We start from the raw sequence: 20,415 nt of genomic DNA on the forward strand, positions 1-20,415 counted from the left end.
CCACCATGGAGGATAGGACCCCATTTTTCTATGCACAAACACAGAACAAAAAAGCTGTTCCTGTCCCCAAAGACTTACAGAGGCAAGAGACAACACATTGCTGCAGATAGATCAGGGAGTACAAACAAACAATGAAGTGCCAGGAGAGGCCCCCATGCTTTAGACAGCTAAGGACTTCTCTGAGCTAGTCTCCACTCAACTAGTCTTCTCTGGACTGGATTTGGGGAGTTTGTGCTTCTTAAAGTTCAGTTCCTCTTTTCCTGTGATTTACAGGGAGGTGTAAAATAGTTCTGAAACAAATTTCAAAAAGCATCACATGCTGCTTTAACTTTTCTTAACTATTATTTGCTTCGAGCTGTACCCACCAGGCACACAGCACAGTACAAAGGCAAAAGGAGGCACAGTTCCTGCCAGAAAGAGCTTGCACTCATTAAACAAAACAAAAACAATACATCGGTGGTGCATCTAGCCCAGAAGCCTGTCTTCTGAAAGTGGCCAGTAACACATACAGAAGAAGGCAATTTTGGATGACCCAAACCTTTTCTTCAAGTCCAAGTTACTGGCATGTGTAGTTTAAGGACATCCACAACATGGGACTGTCTCTTGGACTATCCTGGTTAATTGGCATTGGTGGACCCATCCTCCATGACCTTATCTAATTGGGTTTTTGAACCCAGTTACACTTTTAACTTTCACACATCAGCTGTCAATGAGTTCTACAGGTTGTGCAAGTGTGAGGAAATATTTCCTTTTTTTTATTTTAAACCTTTTACCTATTCATTCCATTGGGTTACCCCTAATTCTTGTGTGACAGGAAGGGGTATATAATATTATTTCTACACCATTCATGATTTTGCAGACATCTATCATACCTCCCTTATTAGTTTCCTTCCTATACAGAACAATTCCACTCTTTTTAATCTCTCCTTATATGGATAGTATGGGAGAATCATAGAATTATATAGTGGCATTATGGTATTTTTTGTCTTGTTAGCTAGCCTTTTCCTAATGACTCCTAACATGTTTTCCAATGTGTTTAACTTTACACTTGTCAACCATGACTTTCATCTGCCACTTTGTTGCTTGGATACCCTTTGGGACACTTCACAGCCCCTTTGAACTAGGGCTGTTAACTAATATCAGTTAACTGACATGATTAACTCAAAGTTGTTCCTGATTAAAAATAATTGCAAGTTAATTGCCATTTTAATCACACTATTGAGCAACAGATTATCAAATTAAATTCATAATGCTTTCAGATGTTTCGGTACATTTACAAATATATTAATTTCAGTCACAACCCAGAATACAAAGTGTACCGTGTTCACATTACATTATTTTTATTACAAATATTTGCAGTGTCAAAATGATGAACAGAAGAAACTTTTAATTTAAACATTTTATATTTTAATTCACCTAATACAGTACAGCAGTGAAATCTTTTTACTGTGAAAGTCCAACTCACAAATTTAGAATTTTTGTTACATAACTGCGCTCAAAACAAAACAATATAAAACTTTAGAGCCTACAGGTCCACTCAGTCCTACTTCTTGTCCAGCTAATTGCTAAGACTAGCAAGCTGTTAACATTTATGGGAGGTTATAATGCTTGCTTATTTGCAATGTCTCCTGAGTATGAGAACAGGTGATTGCACAGGACTTTGTAGACAGCAGTACAAGGTATTTATGTGCCAGATATGATATATGCTATACATTCATATACCCCTGCATGCTTTCTCTACCATTCCAAAGGGCATGCTTGTTTGACTGAGCAATGGGCTAAACAAGAAGCAGAACTTAGGGAACTTGTAGTAGCTACAGTTTTCTATTTTTATTTTTGAATGCAGTTAGTTTTGAATATAAATCTATATTTGTAAGTTCTATTTTCATGAAAAAGAGATTGCATTAAAGCAGCTGAATTAGGTGAATTGAAAAATTATATTTCTATTGTTTTTACAATGCAAATATTTATAATAAAAATAAATATAATGTGAGTACTATCTACTTTGTATTCTGTATTGTACCCAAAATCAATGTATTTGAAAATGTAGAGAACATCTAATATACTTAAATAAATGATATTCTTTCATTAACCGTGCAATTAATTGTGATTAATTTTTAATAGCTTGACAGCCCTTCTCTGAACTTAACTACCTTGAGTCATTTTGTAGTGCCTGCAAATTTTGTTACCTCAGGTTGCACCCCTTTTTCCAGCGCATATACAAATATGGTAAACAGTACAGATCCTTGGGATTTGTTCATTTGCCTCCATGTGAAAACCAATATATTATTCCTACTCTTTGTCTGTGTCTACACTACAAACTTACTTTGAAGTTAACTTTGAAGTAAGCTGTTCCTTTGAAGTGGCATTCTGAGCGTCTACACACACTTTCCCTTACTTTAAAGTAAACTTCGAAGTCATTACTCCATTCCTGGGAATGGAGAAGTGGCTTATTTTGAAGTTTAACTTAGAAGTTAGGTGAGTATAGACGCTCTGAACTCCTTACTTTGAAGTAAGGAGTCCATCAAGGAGGTGGCCCCCCAGAGGACAGAGACACTCTGGCCATCCCAGGTAGGGTGCTATGGTCCCTGCCAGACATCTTAAAGGCAACAACTCCCTGGCAACCCTAGGCAGGAAGGTGAGACTGTGCCACAAGCAGGGGCACCAGGAGCTCCCACTCGGACTGTCCTTGCTTGAAGCACCAGCCTCGCACCAGCCTCTTTACCCCCTGGCCACCATGGCAGCATGCCAGGATCTCTCTGTCACCCCAGGGACCTTGGATGAGGAGTCCAAGCACTCACAGTACTTTGGCAAGGGCCATACCAGGAGGGGAGCCTCCTGGACTGAGGACAAGCTGACAGACCTCCTCACTCTGTGTGGGGAGGTAGAGGTCTTTTGCCAAACCAGCAGCTGCCACAGAAACACCAAGGACTTTGACCGGCTGGCCAGCAGCCTCGCCACCCGAGGCCACCCTGACCGCACCAGCAGGAGCATGTGGATCAAAGTTAAAGAATTGAGGCAGACCTACATCAAGGGGTGCGATGCTCCTAGCCGGTCGGGGGCATGGCCTGTTCACTGCCCCCATTACCTGGAGCTGCACAGGCCCCTGGGGCCGAGGGAAGCGGCCACTCCAGAGCATCTGGTGGACACTGCCACTCCCCCCTGTGGACAGCAAGGATGAGGTGGGCCCCTCCAGCACCACAAGCCCCCTGCGCAGGGAGCGGCTGACCAAGACTGAGGGCGATGGTGAGGGCTGCAGCGACAGGACCCTCATCATTGCCCTCCCCTCTGGGACACCCAGCCTCAGCCAAACCCCAGGAGGTTGCAGCCGGTATGTATGGGACAAGCAGGATGTCACCAGGGATGGGGACGGGGCCTCCCCCAGTGAGGGACAGCAGTGCCTTGGCCAGGGGCTGCAGGCTGGGTCCCGTGAGGGCAACCTGCCTGCTCCACTGAAAGATCACGGTGACCAGCATGACCAGGTTGGAGAGGACCTCATCCTCGGGGAAGGTGGGAGCAGGCATATTGCTCGGCTGTTCTCCCCAGCATGTGCTCTATTGCTGTCCACAGCCTGGCAGCCTTGAGCACATGTGGGGACCAGTATTGGGAGGGGCCCTTTAAGGGGCTGGCTGGCTGGGAGCCTGGAAGAGCTTGTCGGCCATGCGACCCATGTCTGCATCATTTCCTGGCCCCTTAGTACAACATAGGGGCTAACTGTGCGTAGACGCTTAACTTCGATGGAGGGGGAAGCCTACTTCGAAATAAGGGAGGGTGCATTTTGTGTGTAGACATTCTACTTCAAAGTTATATTGTAGTGTAGACACAGCCTTTGTTTCCTATCATATATCCATTTACCAACCCATGAGAGGACCCATGATGGCTTAGTTTTTTCCAGAGCCTTTGGTTAGGTATTTTGTCAAAGGCTTTCTGAACGTTCAAATCCACTGTATCTGCTGGATTACTCTTGTCCACACATTTGCTGATACCCATAAAACATTCTAAAAGATTAGTGATGTCTGATTTCCCTTTATGACCCATGTTCGGTCCATCACAACATACAGGTTGAACCTCTCTCGTCTAGCAGCCTTGGGATCTGACCAGCACAAACAAGAGAATTTGCTATTGTCTAGCAGGATTACCAACACTTCCACTGCTTGCTGAGCTCTTAGAAGACATTTAGGGGTAAATCACAGCTAAATAACAGCACAGAACACAGAGCCAAGACAGGTGACTATCAACAAACTTTATGGGACCACAGGAAACTTGGTCACATCCATGATAAGTGCTCATCCAGATAACTAAAATCATGCCGTACTATGGATGTTAGCGGACAAGAGATTGCTGGACTGGAGAGGTTCCACCCATGCTTATCTATGTGTTTGATAATATTGTTCCTTACTATAATTTTAGCTGCTTTGCCTTGTATTGAAGTTAGGCTTATTGGCCTGCAATTGCTACAGTGACCTCTGGAGTGTTTTTTCACAAACGGGTGTCACATTAGTTATCCTTCAAACATCTACAGAGGCTGATTAAAATCAGTAGTTCTGCATTTCATATGTGAGTTTCTTCAGAACTATTGTGTGAATACATCTGGTCCTAGTGACTTACTACTGTTTAGCTATCTGTTTGTGTCAAAACCTTGTCTTTTGTCACCTCAGTGTGGGACAGCCCCTCAGGTTTGTCACACACCCCAACACAATCCCCGCAATTGAAAAAAAAAGGCTCAGCGCAGGAGTTTTCCTCATCCTCTGCAGTGAAGACTGATGAAAAGAATTAATCCAGCTTCTCCTCAAGGGCCTTGTCTTCCTTAAGTGTTCCTTTAGTAGCACCTTGATTGCCCCATAGCCCCTCTGACTGGCTGCTTCCTGTTTCAAACTTACTAAAATTATGCTGTTATTTTTTGTCTCTTGATATATACTCTTTCAGATTCTTTCTTGGCCTGGTTTATTACATCTGAGATGTCAGAGTTTGTGCTCTTTTCTCATAAATAACGGTATAACTTCCAATTTTTAATGGATGTCTTTCCATTCCAACCACGTTTTCTGTTCTGCTATTTAGGCATGGTGGTATTTTGGTCCTCATTTTTTACTTTGGGGGTACACATTTACTGTAAACCTCCATTATGATGTTTGAATAGAGTGTTGGTACAGATTGCAGGCATTTTAATTATGACTATTGCTTTTACTTTTATGGAGATCCTGTAATTTAATCTCTGACCTAGCAGTCTAATTTGGTCTGTAGACCTCTGTATCTTTCCTTATGGTACTTATATGCAGTACTAGGAAGGAGCTGGTTGTCATGTTACATATAAGTCTGTCTTAACATTTCATGAGATCTGCAACCTTTGCATCCAGAAAGCAATTTATCATGAGGTTCTCTTGGTTGTCACAAACTCAATTATTTATATTTCTAATAATCACATTTCTCATCACTACTACCTGGCTCTTCCTGATACCTAGCATTCCCTCCCCAGGAGGAAACCATGATGTTATCTAGAACAGGGGTGTGCAAAGTGGGGGTGGACCTTCTCAGGGGACGCATGACATTTCCTAATGGGGGCATGGGGGCACAGCACGATTGGCTGCTGGGTCTCAGGCTCATCCATCTCATTAAAAATGTTGAAATATGTTTCTGTTTTTATGTATGTGTATTCACATGTATATACTGATTAATAAAGAATAATAATCAAAAGGAAGGTTCCAACTACAGAATCATTTCCCTACCAGTTTGATGTTCTCCCTTCCCTAAGATATTCATCCTCATCAACAGCACAGACACTGTCAAAGTGAGGGTGGAGTCACTCCATTGTGCTCCTGAAAGTCTGTTCTATGTATTTCTCTGCCTCCTTTAGCTCCTCCACTTGTGTCACTTTTACGTCATACTATCTAAGTCTACACGTGAACGCTACATCGAAGTAGCTTATTTCGATGTAGCGATATTGAAATAGGCTATTTCGATGAATAACATCTACACGTCCTCCAGGGCTGGCAACGTCGACGTTCAATGTCGACGTTGCGCAGCACCACATCGAAACAGGCGCTGCGAGGGAACGTCCACGCGCCAAAGTAGCACACATCGAAATAAGGGTGCCAGGAACAGCTGCAGACAGGGTCACAGGGCGGACTAGCGCTTCCAGGGCAACAGCTAGCCGCTCCCTTAAAGGGCCCCTCCCAGACACACGCAGCCTTCACAGCACGTGGTCTGCAGAGCCATAGGCACGCACACCTCGAGCGACGCAGTCATGGACCCCCAGCAGCAGCAGCAGCAGCCAGAGGTTCACACAGCCGCCCCTGCAGGAGCAGTGCTCGCCCTGCTCGATGCCATGCAGCAGGCAGCTGAGCAGCTCCTTGCCACAGAGGAGGAGCTGCCCGCAGGGAAGGAGGACTCAACCCCCAACCCTGCAGCACCCCGCCGCCCCCCCCCCGCCGCACACGCCGCCGGCTGTGGAGCTACTCCACCAGCACCGACTGGTGGGAGCGGCTGGTGCTCGGAGTGTGGGACGATGACCGCTGGCTCCAGAACTTTCGGATGAGCCGGCAGACATTTCTGGAGCTATGCCAGTGGCTCACCCCCTCACTGAGGCACCAGGACACCGTCATGCGGCGTGCCCTCAGCATCGAGAAACGGGTCGGCATCGCTGTCTGGAAGCTGGCCACTCCAGACAGCTACCGATCCGTGGGACAGCATTTTGGCATTGGCAAGGCCACCGTCGGGGCTGTCCTCATGGAGGTAAAAGGACCCACGGGGGGAGGGGAGGGGAGGGGGGCCCTGGCAGCGGAGGGCCACACACACCCTGCTCACCCCTCATTGGTGCTCTCCCATGTGCTTCCCCTGCAGGTCGTCCGCGCCATCAATGCCCTGCTCCTCCACAAGCTCGTGAGGCTTGGGGACCCGTATGCCGCCATCGCTGGCTTTGCCACCCTGGGCTTCCCCAATTGCTTCAGGGCTCTGGATGGGACTCACATCCCCATCCGCGCCCCGGAACACAGTGGAGGACGCTACATAAACTGGAAGGGCTACCACTCAGTGGTCCTCCAGGCCTTGGTGGACAGCCGGGGCCGTTTCCTGGACATTTATGTGGGCTGGCCTGGCAGCACCCACGACGCCCGGGTATTCCGGAACTCGGGCCTGTGCCTCCGGCTGGAGGCGGGGACCTACAGCCCCCAGTGGGAGATCCCTGTGGGGGACACCACCATGCCCCTCTGCGTCATCGCGGATGCAGCATAACCCCTCCGGCCCTGGCTCATGCAGCCGTACACGGGCCATCTGTCTGCCAGCCAGGAGCGCTTCAACATGCGCCTGAACCATGTGCACCAGGTGGTGGAGCGCACATTTGGCCGCCTCAAAGGGCGCTGGAAGTGTCTCCTCAACCGCCTTGATGCGGGCCCCACCAACATCCCCCAGATTGTGGGTACGTGCAGCGCCCTACACAACCCGGTGGAGAGCAAGGGGGAGGCCTTCTTTCAGGGCTGGGCTGTGGAGGCCGGCAGGGCCGATGTGCAGCCACCCGCTGCCCCCAGTCGCCAGGTGCACCCCGAAGGGACTCGGGTCCGGGAGGCCCTGCGGGCCGAGTTCGATGAGGCCGCGGGGTGATCGCTGGCAGCCCCCCACTGCACCCCCCGCATCATCCACAACACTCCCTGCCCCTACGCCCACACCACAGAGCACCCAAGAGCACCCCCCCCCCACTTTTCTTGTAAAAATAAAAGCAGACAGTTGTTTGTCAACTCAAACATCTTTACTGGAACTGTTATTAATTATTATTATTATTATTATTATTATTATGAACAAGACAAACTATGTAGAGGGGAAATCTAACTGATAAATATATATACATTATAAAAATCGGGATAACATGAAAGGGGAAGACAAGGAAGGGGAGAACTATTTACATGGGGGGGTAAGGATCAGCATAGTAATGGGTCACAAATACAAACTATTTACAACAAAATAACAATAAACTGGGGGGCATATATACAATGGGGGGGCACGTCCTGGGCCCTACGCCCCTACAGTCCAGCTCTGGGGGTGGGCGGCCGGGATCCCCGCCTCAGCCTCAGCCCTAGCCGGGGCTGGCTGGGGGCCAGGCGGACCGGGAGGTATGGCCGGCGAGTGTCAGCTGGGCCCAGGTCCCCCTTGGTGGAATGGCCCTCGGTGGCGGGTGGCGGTGCGACAGCAGATGGCGCAGCGGCTGGAGCAGTGGGTGGAGCAGGCAGGGCGAGCGCTGCAGCGGCCGGCGCGGCCTGGGGGGCCAGGGAGTCCACGATGCGGTTGAGGGTCTGCATGTAGGCCCCCCATGCCTCCTGGTGCCAGGCCAGCGCCCGCTCCTGCAGGTGGAGGCGGTGTTCCTTCACCCACAGCCGCTGCTCGGCGACCTCCAGCTGCCGACGGTGGAGGGCCAGCAGCTGGGGGTCCGTCGCCGGTGGCTGGTGGTGCTGCGTCCACCATCTTCCCCGCCGTGGGGCTGGTCGGTGCTCCGCCGAGGGGCTGGCCTGGAGTGATGGCCCCGGAGGGCTTTCCGGGACCACTGACGCCTTGCCGGCGCTCTCCGCTCCTTCCGATGGTGCAGCTGCGGAACACAGGAGGGGGGAAGATGAGTGGAGACAGCCGTTAGTGTGGGCCCCGAGCCGTGGCCCTTGTCCCCCCACCCCTCTGCTGCAGGTTCCCCATCCCCATCCCCGGGGAGATGCTGCTGTGATGGGGTTCTGGGGTCCCCCTGCACTGCACCCCGTCCGCTGGCAGGAGTGACTCTCACTCAGCAGGTACAACAGTAGGTTTATTAGGCAACAGATGCCCAGTTTCTCCCAGAAGCGTGAGTACAGCAGTCAGAGACGGTCCTTCCAACCCGTCCTGGGGAGAAGACCCCGAGGGGTGCCCCTCTGGGGTGTGGCTTTTCCCCTCCTCAGGCTGGCTGCCTTCTAGCTCTCCCTTCCCCTAGCCTCTAACTGCCACCCCCGATTCAAACCCAGCTCGGCTCCTCCCTCCTCTTTGTTCAGGGCAGAGGTGTTACCTGCCAGTTGTAGCCCCAGGATCATCCTTAGCCACTGGGAGCTATTCAGCTTGTTTCTCATATCTAGCCTGAGTCTCGCATTTGCACTCCCCCGACTCCATCACATGCTGCTGCTGCTGCTGCTGGGTGTCCCACCCCCTCCCCCCGGGGGCCCTAGAGCTTCCGCTCCCCCCAGCCCCGGGGATGGGGCATGGCTCTGTTGTGCTGCGGGGGGGCAGGGGCTGATGCACTCTTCTGAGGACATGTCACTGCTGTCCTTGGGGCCATGGTCATCTGGGCATGTGGAGGGCCCTGGTCATATCTATTACCCCCGCCCCTCAACCCCGGGGGTGTGCACCAGGGGGGTACATACCTGATGGTCCACTCCCACGGTCGGGGGACAGCCAGGGGGCGGACGCCCGGCTGGAGCTCCTGGATGGGAGGATGATGTGGAGGCTGGTGTCACTGGAGGAGGAGTCCCTCTCCTCCTCCTCCTCCTCCGGTGCCCCAGGGGTGGGCTCCTGGGGGGGCCCCCGGGGTGGGGCTTGCCTCTGGGGCAGACTCCACCTTCGGGGCCTGCTGGGGCTCCTCGGCCGAGGTATCAAGAGTGGCTGGAGGTGAGGAGGTGTGCCGGGGGCCCAGGATGGCCCTGAGCTCCCTGTAAAAGGGGCAAGTGACGGGGGCGGCCCCAGATTGGCTGGCCGCATCCCAGGCCCAGGCGTAACCCTGCCGCAGCTCCTTCACTTTACTCCGGACATGATCTGGAGTGCGGGGAGGGTGACCCCGGGTGGCCAGGCCCTCGGCCAGCCGAGCGAACACATCCGCGTTCCGCCTCTTGCTCCCCATTACCTGGAGCACCTCCTCCTTGCTCCAGAGCCCCAGCAGGTCCCGAAGCTCGGCCTCCGTCCAGGAGAGGCCCCACTACCGCTTCCCCGCCTGGCTGTTGGGCTGTTAGCCCTGGCTCCCCTTGGGGGGGGTCCCCTTGGGTCGCTGGGGGGCTGGCGGGCAGCCATCACGGCGGGCGGGGGTGTGTGTGGCTGCGGAGGAGCGTGCAGGCTAGCCGCGTGTTACTGCTGATGCCTGCATGCTCTCTCAGCTTCCTGTACAGGAAGGCAGGGGGCGGGGACCTTTAAGGGGCCGCTCCACGCGGCCACCATTGAGCTCAGGGGCTGGAGAGAGCGTCTCTCAACCCCTCAGCTGATGGCCGCCATGGAGGACCCTGCAATTTCGATGTTGCGGGACGCGCAACGACTACACGTTCCCTACCTCGACGTTGAACGTTGAAGTAGGGCGCTATTCCCATCCCCTCATGGGGTTAGCAACTTCCGACGTCTCGCCGCCTAACGTCGATGTTACCTTCGAAATAGCGCCCAACACATGTAGCCATGACGGGCGCTATTTCGAAGTTGGCGCCGCTACTTCGAAGTAGCGTGCACGTGTAGACGCAGCTACTGAGTCTCTTAAGCCATGCATTGCTTACACCAAATACACATATATGCTACCTGCTCATGCTGCATTTGGTGCAATAAACTGGAGAGTATCCATTCTGTGATGGACATTGCCCACTTTTTTTTTTTACTTTTGCAAGAATTTTTTGTTTGTCTGCTTTGAATTGAGTTATTTGCCTAACTTTAGAATATGGGCATTCTTGTGAGGAAACATAAATCACAGATTGAAAAGAAGCTTCTACTACACAACCTAGTGCAAGAGGAAGCTAATTTGATAGTAAAGGTGTGGGATTTTAAAGTCTTTTAGCTTACTCTTGTCTGCAGAGATCCATCCAAGGGAAGGAGGAAGAAATTGTATTTGCTTGCAACTGATGTATTTTAAATCTAATGCTGTGCCTAGAACAGTGAGATAATTTTGTCTGTAAAGGAGTGGAGTTATGTGTGCCTTTGTATGCATGAGATGTATGTCTCTGTTCATAGGCTGTGCTCCCTGAGTTATCTTGTAAACAAGATGCTGCAACTCATGAGGTGACCCTGGTGAGCAAAATTTTAAATGAAATTAAGTATAAAAACTTTGCTTCAAGGCCACAGATCAGGAAGAGGCAATATAGAAGTAGTATATGGTAGTAAATCACCTTCTGTGGAACAACATTCCACCAGGCTGTACGTCCCTCCTTTAACATATAGTTATTCTATATCATGACCATTTATCTCCTCACCAGCAAACTTCCTCTCTGGTTTTGAAACCCAGGTTCTCATTCTTCCACTCATCATTGTCCCCTGATTTCATTCTCTGCACATCAACTTCCAGAATGCGTGCCCACTTAGCCCCTCATCTCCCTGCTCTGACCACCTTGTTCACTCGCATCTTTGAAGCACCATGTGCTCCTCCCACAGGCATTACCTTGCCTTATTCTATGCATGCTACCTGCTATAAAGAGAATGCATTTCCTCGCTAGTCCACAAAACCACAGCCTTCTGCCTCTGTGGCAGTGGTTAAGAAGTAGAGTCATTGGTCTCTTTTTCTCTACATGTTGACAGTTATTCTGTTATCGGATTACTCGCTCTTTAACATCCTTAATGTATACCTAAGCAATAATAATAGTTCCCCCAATCTATTTCTGCAGCAAGCTATTAATTTAAAGCACTTAAATCATGCACCCATGCTGCAACAATGGATGAATAAAAATAATAAACCAGCATATTAAACAAATGTAGTTTGTTTAATAGGGCTTAATATGAATTTATTGTTGATCATTCTCTGTCCTTGGGGGCTGGGCAGGTCAGTTACATAGATAAAACTGCCAGTTTTGATTAACATGTGCAAGTTATTTTGGGAACTGCCATAATCAGAACTGCATAAAATTAAGCACTATTACCTAGGGATGGTTTAGTGCAATATTCTCCTCTGCCAGACACATTTTCAGCAGCTGAAGCCTACTCTCCCACTACAAAGACCACATTTGGAGTGCAAATTGAACATTTGTGCACATCACTTTCCATTTGTGCAAACATATGTGGGCTTTGTGGGTGAAATGAGTGTGCCTTTAATTCATAAGCCAATATTTTGAACATTTGCCTCTTTATGTGTTATCACTGCAGAGTAACTGTGTCAGTGTTTTCTTTCATAGCTTTCTAAATATCATAAATTATTTACATAGAGTAAAACCGTTACCAAAATACCTTCTGGCAGAATCAGTGTTTCCACCTGTTTACAATTCCAGGTGACTTTTTAATCAACATAAATCACAAGCAGGGAGAGATATGGTTTGTGTCATTCCTAATATTGCTCAAGATGCCAAACTGCCATTTGTCTTGAAATAACGAAGAGGTGGATACTATTTTACATCTAACAGTTTATACTTGGTACTTCTAGGATACAATTCACTGTAGTGCCTCAATGTAAATTTAGATCATTGCTGAAGTTTCCTGAGGGGACAGGAAACATTAAAACTGACCTAGGAAAGACTTGCATACAAGAATTTATCAGAATTTAACAGTCTACCCTCCACACTAAATGCCTGACTACGAAGAAAGGAGTATGAAACCAAGAAAAATCCAACAGGTGAAATAGCTTTCATATCCCCAAACCAAAAAGCCTGTCACTTACAGTTGAATTCCACTGAAGAAGGAACCAAACAGCCCAATCATGCCCAAGAACTCCACCCGACTCAGGTTTCGGACAATGTACTCTTCACAAACATTGGAGATGCCATAGAGTGTTGCTCCACCTAGTACTAAGAGATCCCCTATCAGCTTATTTTCACCTAGGAATAAATACAGAAAAAACACAGGAGCCATCAAAACCATGATCATTTGGTTAAAGCTCTTGTAAGTTCTTCCCCCTCCAGACTCAAGACCTACCAAAACAGCACACCCCTAAACAGCCCACATCTGTGTAAATGACCTGCATGCACATATACTGTTGTTTACTCATTTGCATTCAAAAGGCAAATTAAACCTAGCAGAGACACAGAGATTTAGTTGTTTTGTGAATGAAATGGGAGGAGTAACTTTGTAAACTCCAGAAACAAAAGAGTACATTTCAGAGAATAACTTTCCCTTTTTTTGTATATGCGGAATGATGTCTCATATACCAGACATGGGGCAAAACACACCTGCGTGATGTGCATTGCCACTGAAGTACTGGGGTTCCCAGTGTGCATTAGAAACCCCCTTAAATCTCAGAGGTTTTTATTGTTAGTTTAGCAGAGAGCTATCAAGTAGGTATATTCAATTTCCAGCTATTCCAGAAAATTTAGGCACTAATACTGAAAAGATTTATGAGTGTGATTAACATCAAGTATATGATGAATCCCAATTAATTCAAACTACAAAAAGCAGTCTTGTAGCACTTTAAAGCCTGACAAAATAATTTATTGTGTGATAAGCTTTCATGGGGCAAACCCACTTCCTCAGACCTGGAGATTCTGATGAAAGTAAACTGGCACAATGAGAACTTTAGGATCCTAATAACCTGTAAATGAGACAAAGAGAATGTAGAAGAAAGATGGAAAAAATGAAATAAAAGCTGAAAAATCTGCTGAAGTTATTAGGGTTCTCGAGAGCTGACGAAGTGGGTCTGTCTCACAAAAGCTCATCACCTAATAAATTATTTTGTTGGTCTTTAAGGTGCTACAGGACTGCTTTTTTGTTTTGTCAAGATGCACACCAACACGGCTATGTCTCTGAGCTTACTCTCCTTTTTGTCTCCAAGTCTCCTGAGAAGCAATCTCCATAGCCGCACACTTGCTAAGGAGCCAAGGGTAGATCCCGCATTTCTAGTCTCCTTTACCTCAGTGGTAGGTCTTTCAATAACTTCCAGAGGAGATTGGAACTCCACTGGACAGACTCCTTTTTGTGTATCATCCTCCCCGCTCCCCGCCATTCCTCACAGCTGCCTCAGTGTTCCCTGAATCTCTGCATGCTCTCTGCACCCTCGTCCACAGCCCTGAAAGTTCCCAGTGAGCCACAGCTCATCTACGCAGTAAGGAGCAAGTGAATTGGTAGCCAGGATGTTTCCTTTGCCCCTTGCTGGAGTCAATGGGTATTTTGCCAGACATTTCAATGGGGTTCGGATTACAACTGAAATTCTGGCAAACTTTCTCCTATTTTGTAAAGCATTTAACTGTTTTCAGAACTGCCTATTCTAATAGTACAGCAGTTGAGGAATATTTCTTGAGAAACAACTCTTGAGTCATTAAAGATATACTAGGCAATTATGACAATGACAACTGCTTAAGTAAAAAAAAAAACCCAGACTCCCACCACAATTGCTAGACACTGTGGCTACGGCTATAGGAGAAGCATCTGTCGACAGAAGTGACTGTCGGAAGGGATGTCCCGGCAAAACTTCTACTGATAGATTGCATCTACATATAAAAGCAGATTGATAGAGCAATTTACTCTGCCAAAAGAGAGCAGCCAGACTGCTTGGCATTCTCTTGACCGAATGGCTGACCAGAAGCTCTGAAAACAGGGTTGCCTGGAGAACTGGAAGCCCTGTCTGTGGGAAAAAAAAACGGGCCCAGAGCATCTACATGGCTGTTTTGCCAACAGGAAACTGTCAAGAAAGGCATTATACCTGAATGCAGAGGGGCATAATGCTGCTGATGGATGCGTTGAGTTTTCTCAACAGATTGTTGACAAAGCACATTTTGCGTGTAGATGCCCCGCATGTTTTTCTGACAGAAGCCCAGTTTTCCTGGAAAAAAACCCCTCTCATGTAGGCATAGCCTAAAGGTGTTTCTGTAAGGATGCAGAAGCACTGTATAATATTGTAATACATTAACTGAAAAAGAGACTACAATCTTGTAAATAAAAATTACAACATGTTATACGGTAGACCCTGAGATGCACACACTTGAGTTGTGTGTATCTTGGGTTAATGTGACTCTGAGTGGTGGGGAGCTGGTACCTTTTCAAAAATTGTTAGTTGGATGCCATTTTCATTCTAAACTATTCGTACTGAATTTTGAACTGAGAATAATGCACAGGGATTTTCAAGTCAGCTCTCTGAATACAAATCTAAGTGCAGGAAAAACCACACTTCACAAGATACTGCAGATCAATCACTGAGCAGGTTTATGAAGACAGTGCCAGCATGTGTCATCCTATCACTTTCTCTTTCCTTGTCCTCAAGACTTTCACTTCATCTTTATACCCAGTAAGCATCTCCGTGTCAGTTACAAAACAGCGGATCTGCTCTACCCCATCAATCACCAATTAATCACTGCATTGTGAAAAGTTGTATACGAAGATAAAGCTATATTCAGAAAACTTCAGAGTTGCCTACGTTCAAGAGCCAGAAGAGGCCAAAGTTAAGGTTACATTGGCATTTGTACATTAGACCCCTGACTTCTGTGGGGGTTGTGTTCTTGCGCAACCCCACATAAGTCAAAATTTGCACTACTGGGGGGAGCCAGGAAACTGACCAGCCCCGCAGCACTGGTCAGTTTCCCCACTTCTCTAAGGGTGGGCAGCCTTGGCTCTGGTCAGTTTCTCTGCTTCTCTGAATGGCACCCAAGTGACAATTTTGAAAAGAACTTGGGCTGGCACTAGAAAAATCAGTTAGACAGATAATATTGATTAATAAAATGTAGCCCCTTCCATACTGTCCATCAGTGTGATTTTATTGTGGCTAAACACATTAATTGTACAATCCAAAATCAAGTTTTACACATAAAAACTGCCATTTTCTTCTTTGGCCCCTTCCCTCAATGAATGGCTGTTGAGCCATGGAGATGGCTGAAAACTCAGAAACACGCTAAATACACACATGATATCTTGGGGCCTTTCCCATCTTTTCCCCTTTCTTACCCTCTCAGATATCATCCGTGTTAAATAGCTTTCCCTGAATGAAAAACCAGTCACACAAAGGTATCCAAAGACTCACCTGCTCCTTGTTGTCTCCCAACAAGGACGTCTGCTCCAGCCATACAGCCCATGCCCAGAATGCAGACCACAATTCCAATGAAATGAACTGCCTTGTATCGGACCAGCAGGAAGAACCAGGACAGTAATATCACCACTGGGATAACAAAACAATCTAGGAGCTGTCAAGGAGGAGGAGAACAACAAAAAAGCATTGCTGCACAGATTACTCTAAAAGCATTAACCTACTAATGAATCAAGGAGTGGAACAGAGGGCTTTGTGATCTAGCGGTTTAAACGCAAGACAGGAAGCAGAAATTCTGCACTGTGACACTGATTCATCATGTGACCTTCATTAGATCATCTGAGGTCAGATTGTTGGCAGCGTTCATCATCCCAGATTTGGGCCACATTTTGCAAATCTGGTCGCAACTGTCACAGTGAGAGCTGAGCACTTTTGAAAATCTGTCCCTTATAATGGATGATGAGCACTTGAAAAATCTAGCTCTGATTTTTTTTGAAGAAGGAAAATAACCTGACCATTTTGTATTTCAGTTTTCTCATCCATAAAATCTACATTGGAGTCAAAGGGATCAAGTAAGAATTAATCATTAATTGTCTGATTTTCTGAGACCTACCAGCTAAGAAAATCAGATCAAACATTTTTAAAAGAGCTACTTGCATGCCATTTAGAGCCAAGGGCTTTGGGCAAAATATTTGAAAGTACGTAAAAAAAACTTAGGAGTCCAAGCCCCATTTTCAAGAGTGATTTACACCCTGAATTTCAAAGGGATTTAGATATTTAACTCCCATTGAAAACAATCCAATTGAAAATCTGTGCCTTACTCACATAATTTATGAAGAAACTTAAATTCCGTACTGCTCAATTAACTTTTGAAAATGGGACTTTATCTTCAAAGTCCCTTAGATGCTTTTGACAGTTTTTAGGAGAAAGTATAACAGACTTCACTTGAAACTGGTTTTCAGACTTATGTGCTAGGATTTCTGCTTCCATAAAAACAGTGATTCACAGTACAGTTAATTCGTAAAATGATTCAATGATGCTGCATCATCACCAAATAATACTAACATTAATGAATGTCAATATTGTAGGTTTTATTGATTCACTCCTAGCCCTTACCTACATTATGAAAACTGTTACCTGTTTCACAGCACTGGGATAGCTGTTTATTTTTGGAACAATAATTAAAATTCCAGCAACAACTATCATGGGGAAAGGTGCGTTTACATTATGGAGCTTATGGGTTAGGGTTCTTAGTTTCTACACTTATAAAAGTCCCCGCAACCCCCAGCAGTGTAGGAACACTACTCTTAAAAAATGTTAGCTATGCTTATGGAAGCCTTGCTACATTGACGTGAGGTATGGTTTTAACCTACCTCTGAGCCAATGCAGTAATGGTGATACAACTTTCAAGTGTACACATAAACAAAGGATTTGAAAGATATGAAGCAAAGTCTGGCGCAGGTGCCATTAAACTTCAAAGGAGTTGGTGCTGAATTCCACTTTCTGTCTTTCATAACTTCCCACTGAGTGTTTGCTTGCAAGTTATATGGTTGGTAAGGTATCTCACTATTTAATTTGTCTTTAAAGGAATTTATTACTAAGGGCTCTAGTGTATCACTTCACCTTGAAGCTTCTATGAGCTCCATGCCAGTCCCAAGCCTGGATGAAGGAGGAGGGTTGGTCAGATGAGTGTCGAAGCGCTGACCATGAAACGACAATACGAATGAAATCTGATGCCAGTATGACTAAATAATAAAAGATGCCAGCTCAGATGTCACCCGGATAAAGAGGTCCGCGACACCAACTGAGCAATTGGGGTTGGGTCAATAAGTTGGCTACTGAAAGAAAATTACAGCTAACACATATGCTATCAATTGGAACATGGAACGTCCAAACACTGTTGGCAACTGGAAAATTAGAGCTGCTTCGGAAGGAGATGGAGAGATACTGATGCAATATATTTGGACTGGCAGAGATGCATTGGACGGCATCAGGAGAGATGTGCAATTGCAAAGTCATTTGGTCAGGAAATGAAATGAAGCATGAAGCAGGAGTCGGATTCCTTCTTAGAAAAACAGCTAGAAGAGCATTATTAGGATACAAACCGGTGAGTGCAAGAATGATGGTAGCAAGATTCAAAGCAAAACCGTTCAACATCTCAGTCATTCAGGTGTATACACCCATGTCGGACAGTACGGAGGAAGAGATTGGGCTGCTCTATAAAGACTTGACAAAGATAGTGGAGGAGACACTGAAGAAAAATGAGTTGATGATTGGAGGTGATTGGAACGCAAAGGTTGGAACAGATAAAAAAGCTTGGGAGAGAGTCATGGGAAGGTTTGGATATGGAGAAAGAAACGAACATGGTGAGAAACAACTGGAGTTTGCTACACAGCACACGACGGTAATCTGCAACACAAGATTCCAACAAAAGGACTGTAGGAAGTGGACATGGCAATAAATGATTGGAAGTCCAAGAATGTGACAGATACAATTTTGATAAGAAGAAGACGTGCAACATCAGTACAGCAGTGCTAAACTTTCCAAGGAGTGGAAATAGACTCGGACCACAGCCTATTGACCACAAACATCAAGATATAACTCAAAATAAAGTGTAAGACACAGTTTAAGAAAAGAGGAGACGTGGCGAGCCTAGGTGAGGAAGAAACAAGGAATTCATACAGAGCAGCGCTCAAAGAGAAGATTAAGAATATTGCCACAGAGGAAGACCTAGATAAGAGAGTCGCAGGGATAGCCACCATGATATGAGACAATTGAGCAGACTGTTCTAGAAGAAGAGGAGATCAATATGAAGTGAATTACTCAGGAGACACTAAAGTTGGTTCAAGAGAAGAGAGCACTGAAGATCAGAAGAGATGTTTCCAAGATGGCGGAACAGCAGTATAGGATGAAATGCAACGAGGTAAGGAAAGCAGCCAGAAGGGATAAGGAGAAATGGTTACAGGAACAATGTGAAGACAGAGAGAGGTATTATGGCACATGTAAGACCAGGGAGGTGTATTAGACGATTAGGAATATTAACAGGAAATGGCAACCAGAGCAGATGGCGATCAAAGATGAGAATGAAGAAGTCCTCATGAACAGGGAGAAGATTGTGCAGCAATGGACGAGATATTGCACCGATCTCTACAAAGCACAGTTGGATCTGAGTGTCTCAGAGAGACTGATTAAAGAACTGAAAGAGATATCTTCACTGGCCATCGAGAGCGAGACTGATATTCCGAAGGAGGAAGTATAAAAAGCAGTGAAACGACTAAAGAACAAGAGCCGTGGAAATGATAAGATCACAGGAGAGATGATCAAATATGGTGGAGAAAGTATGATTCAGGAAATACACCGACTATGTAATATAACATGGAAAGAATGGAAGGCACCTAAGGAGTGGACAAGATCTGTGCTAGTGACAATACACAAGAAAGGAAGTACATTGGAGTGCAAGAGCTACAGAACAATTGCCCTAACAAGTCATCGAGGTAAGGTGCTGATGATGATACTGACTGAGAGGCTAAGATTGCAGATAGAAGAACATATAGCAGAAGAGCAAGCGGGGTTCAGAAAAGACAGAAGTACCATACAGCAGATATGGGCACTAAGACTGATAGCGGAGAAAGCTCGGCGAAAGAGCAAGAATGTGTTCGCTTGCATTGTTGATTTTCAAAAGGCATTTGACAGTACAGATCAGAAAGTGACTTGGGCAGTGTTGGAGTCATTCGGAGTGGAGAGCAGACTGATCAGGTTGTTGAAGGATATCAGTGACAATGCAGAGGCACTGGTGAGAATATGTGGGGAGTTGGGAAGTTGGTTTAAAACAAGTAGAGGTACGAAACAAGGAGATCCAGTATCACCAAGTGTCTTCATCATGCATCTGGAGAGAGCAATGGACAAGATCAAAGAAGAGGTAGAAGGGATATCTGTGTACGGGAAAAGAATAACAACTTGAGGTTCGCGGATGATATAGTTATCATTGAGGAAGATGAGAAGAAGAGAGCAAAAACGGTGCAGGTGCTAAACGAAGAAGAAAAGCAGTATGGACTGATTATGAACATTGATAAAACAAAAACAATGGTATTTGGAGATAAGGAAATAGGAAGGAAGATCAGTGTGGATGGTATTGAACTAGATAATGTAGAGAAGTTCACATATCTGTGGAGCAACATAATGTATGATCTAGACTGTAAGAAGGAAATAGTGACTAGAATAGCGAAAGCAAGAGCGAGTTTGAAGGCAATGGATAAGACCTGGAAAAGCAAAGTGATTAGCTTAGGAACGAAGATCAGTGTCTTGCATTTGTATGAGTCTGCATTCTATTCTCTTAATGTTGGTAACCATTACACTTACAAATATTACCGAATGACGACTATTGCCCATTAAACTTCAGCTGCCATTTCAAGGAATTAGCAAAATATAATTTCTGACTGGGAAAGGAATCGCCAATAGTTTTCAAAGATTTTCAGTGACTAAAAATGCTTTCTTATATTACAGAAGGTAGATTCAGCACATCTACTGGTCCCTCACTTTGAAAGGAAGTCAGTCATTTTTTTAGTTTAGATAAACAATAT

The 20,415-nt window shown here is 46.2% G+C and overlaps 1 protein-coding gene across 1 annotated transcript in view; it reads right to left on the minus strand.

Annotated features, from left to right (window-relative positions):
- Window positions 1-20,415, minus strand: part of SLC35F1 (solute carrier family 35 member F1) — a 413,157-nt gene that overhangs the window by 51,463 nt on the left and 341,279 nt on the right. The window contains exons 4-5 of the mRNA XM_074990684.1: window positions 15,833-15,992; window positions 12,548-12,704 (exon numbers count right to left, since the gene is read on the minus strand). Coding sequence (XP_074846785.1) covers window positions 12,548-12,704; window positions 15,833-15,992 — 317 coding nt within the window. The remainder of the gene's footprint in view (window positions 1-12,547; window positions 12,705-15,832; window positions 15,993-20,415) is intronic.

Source organism: Carettochelys insculpta, chromosome 3 (assembly GCF_033958435.1).
Source record: "Carettochelys insculpta isolate YL-2023 chromosome 3, ASM3395843v1, whole genome shotgun sequence".
Lineage (NCBI taxonomy): Eukaryota > Metazoa > Chordata > Testudines > Carettochelyidae > Carettochelys > Carettochelys insculpta.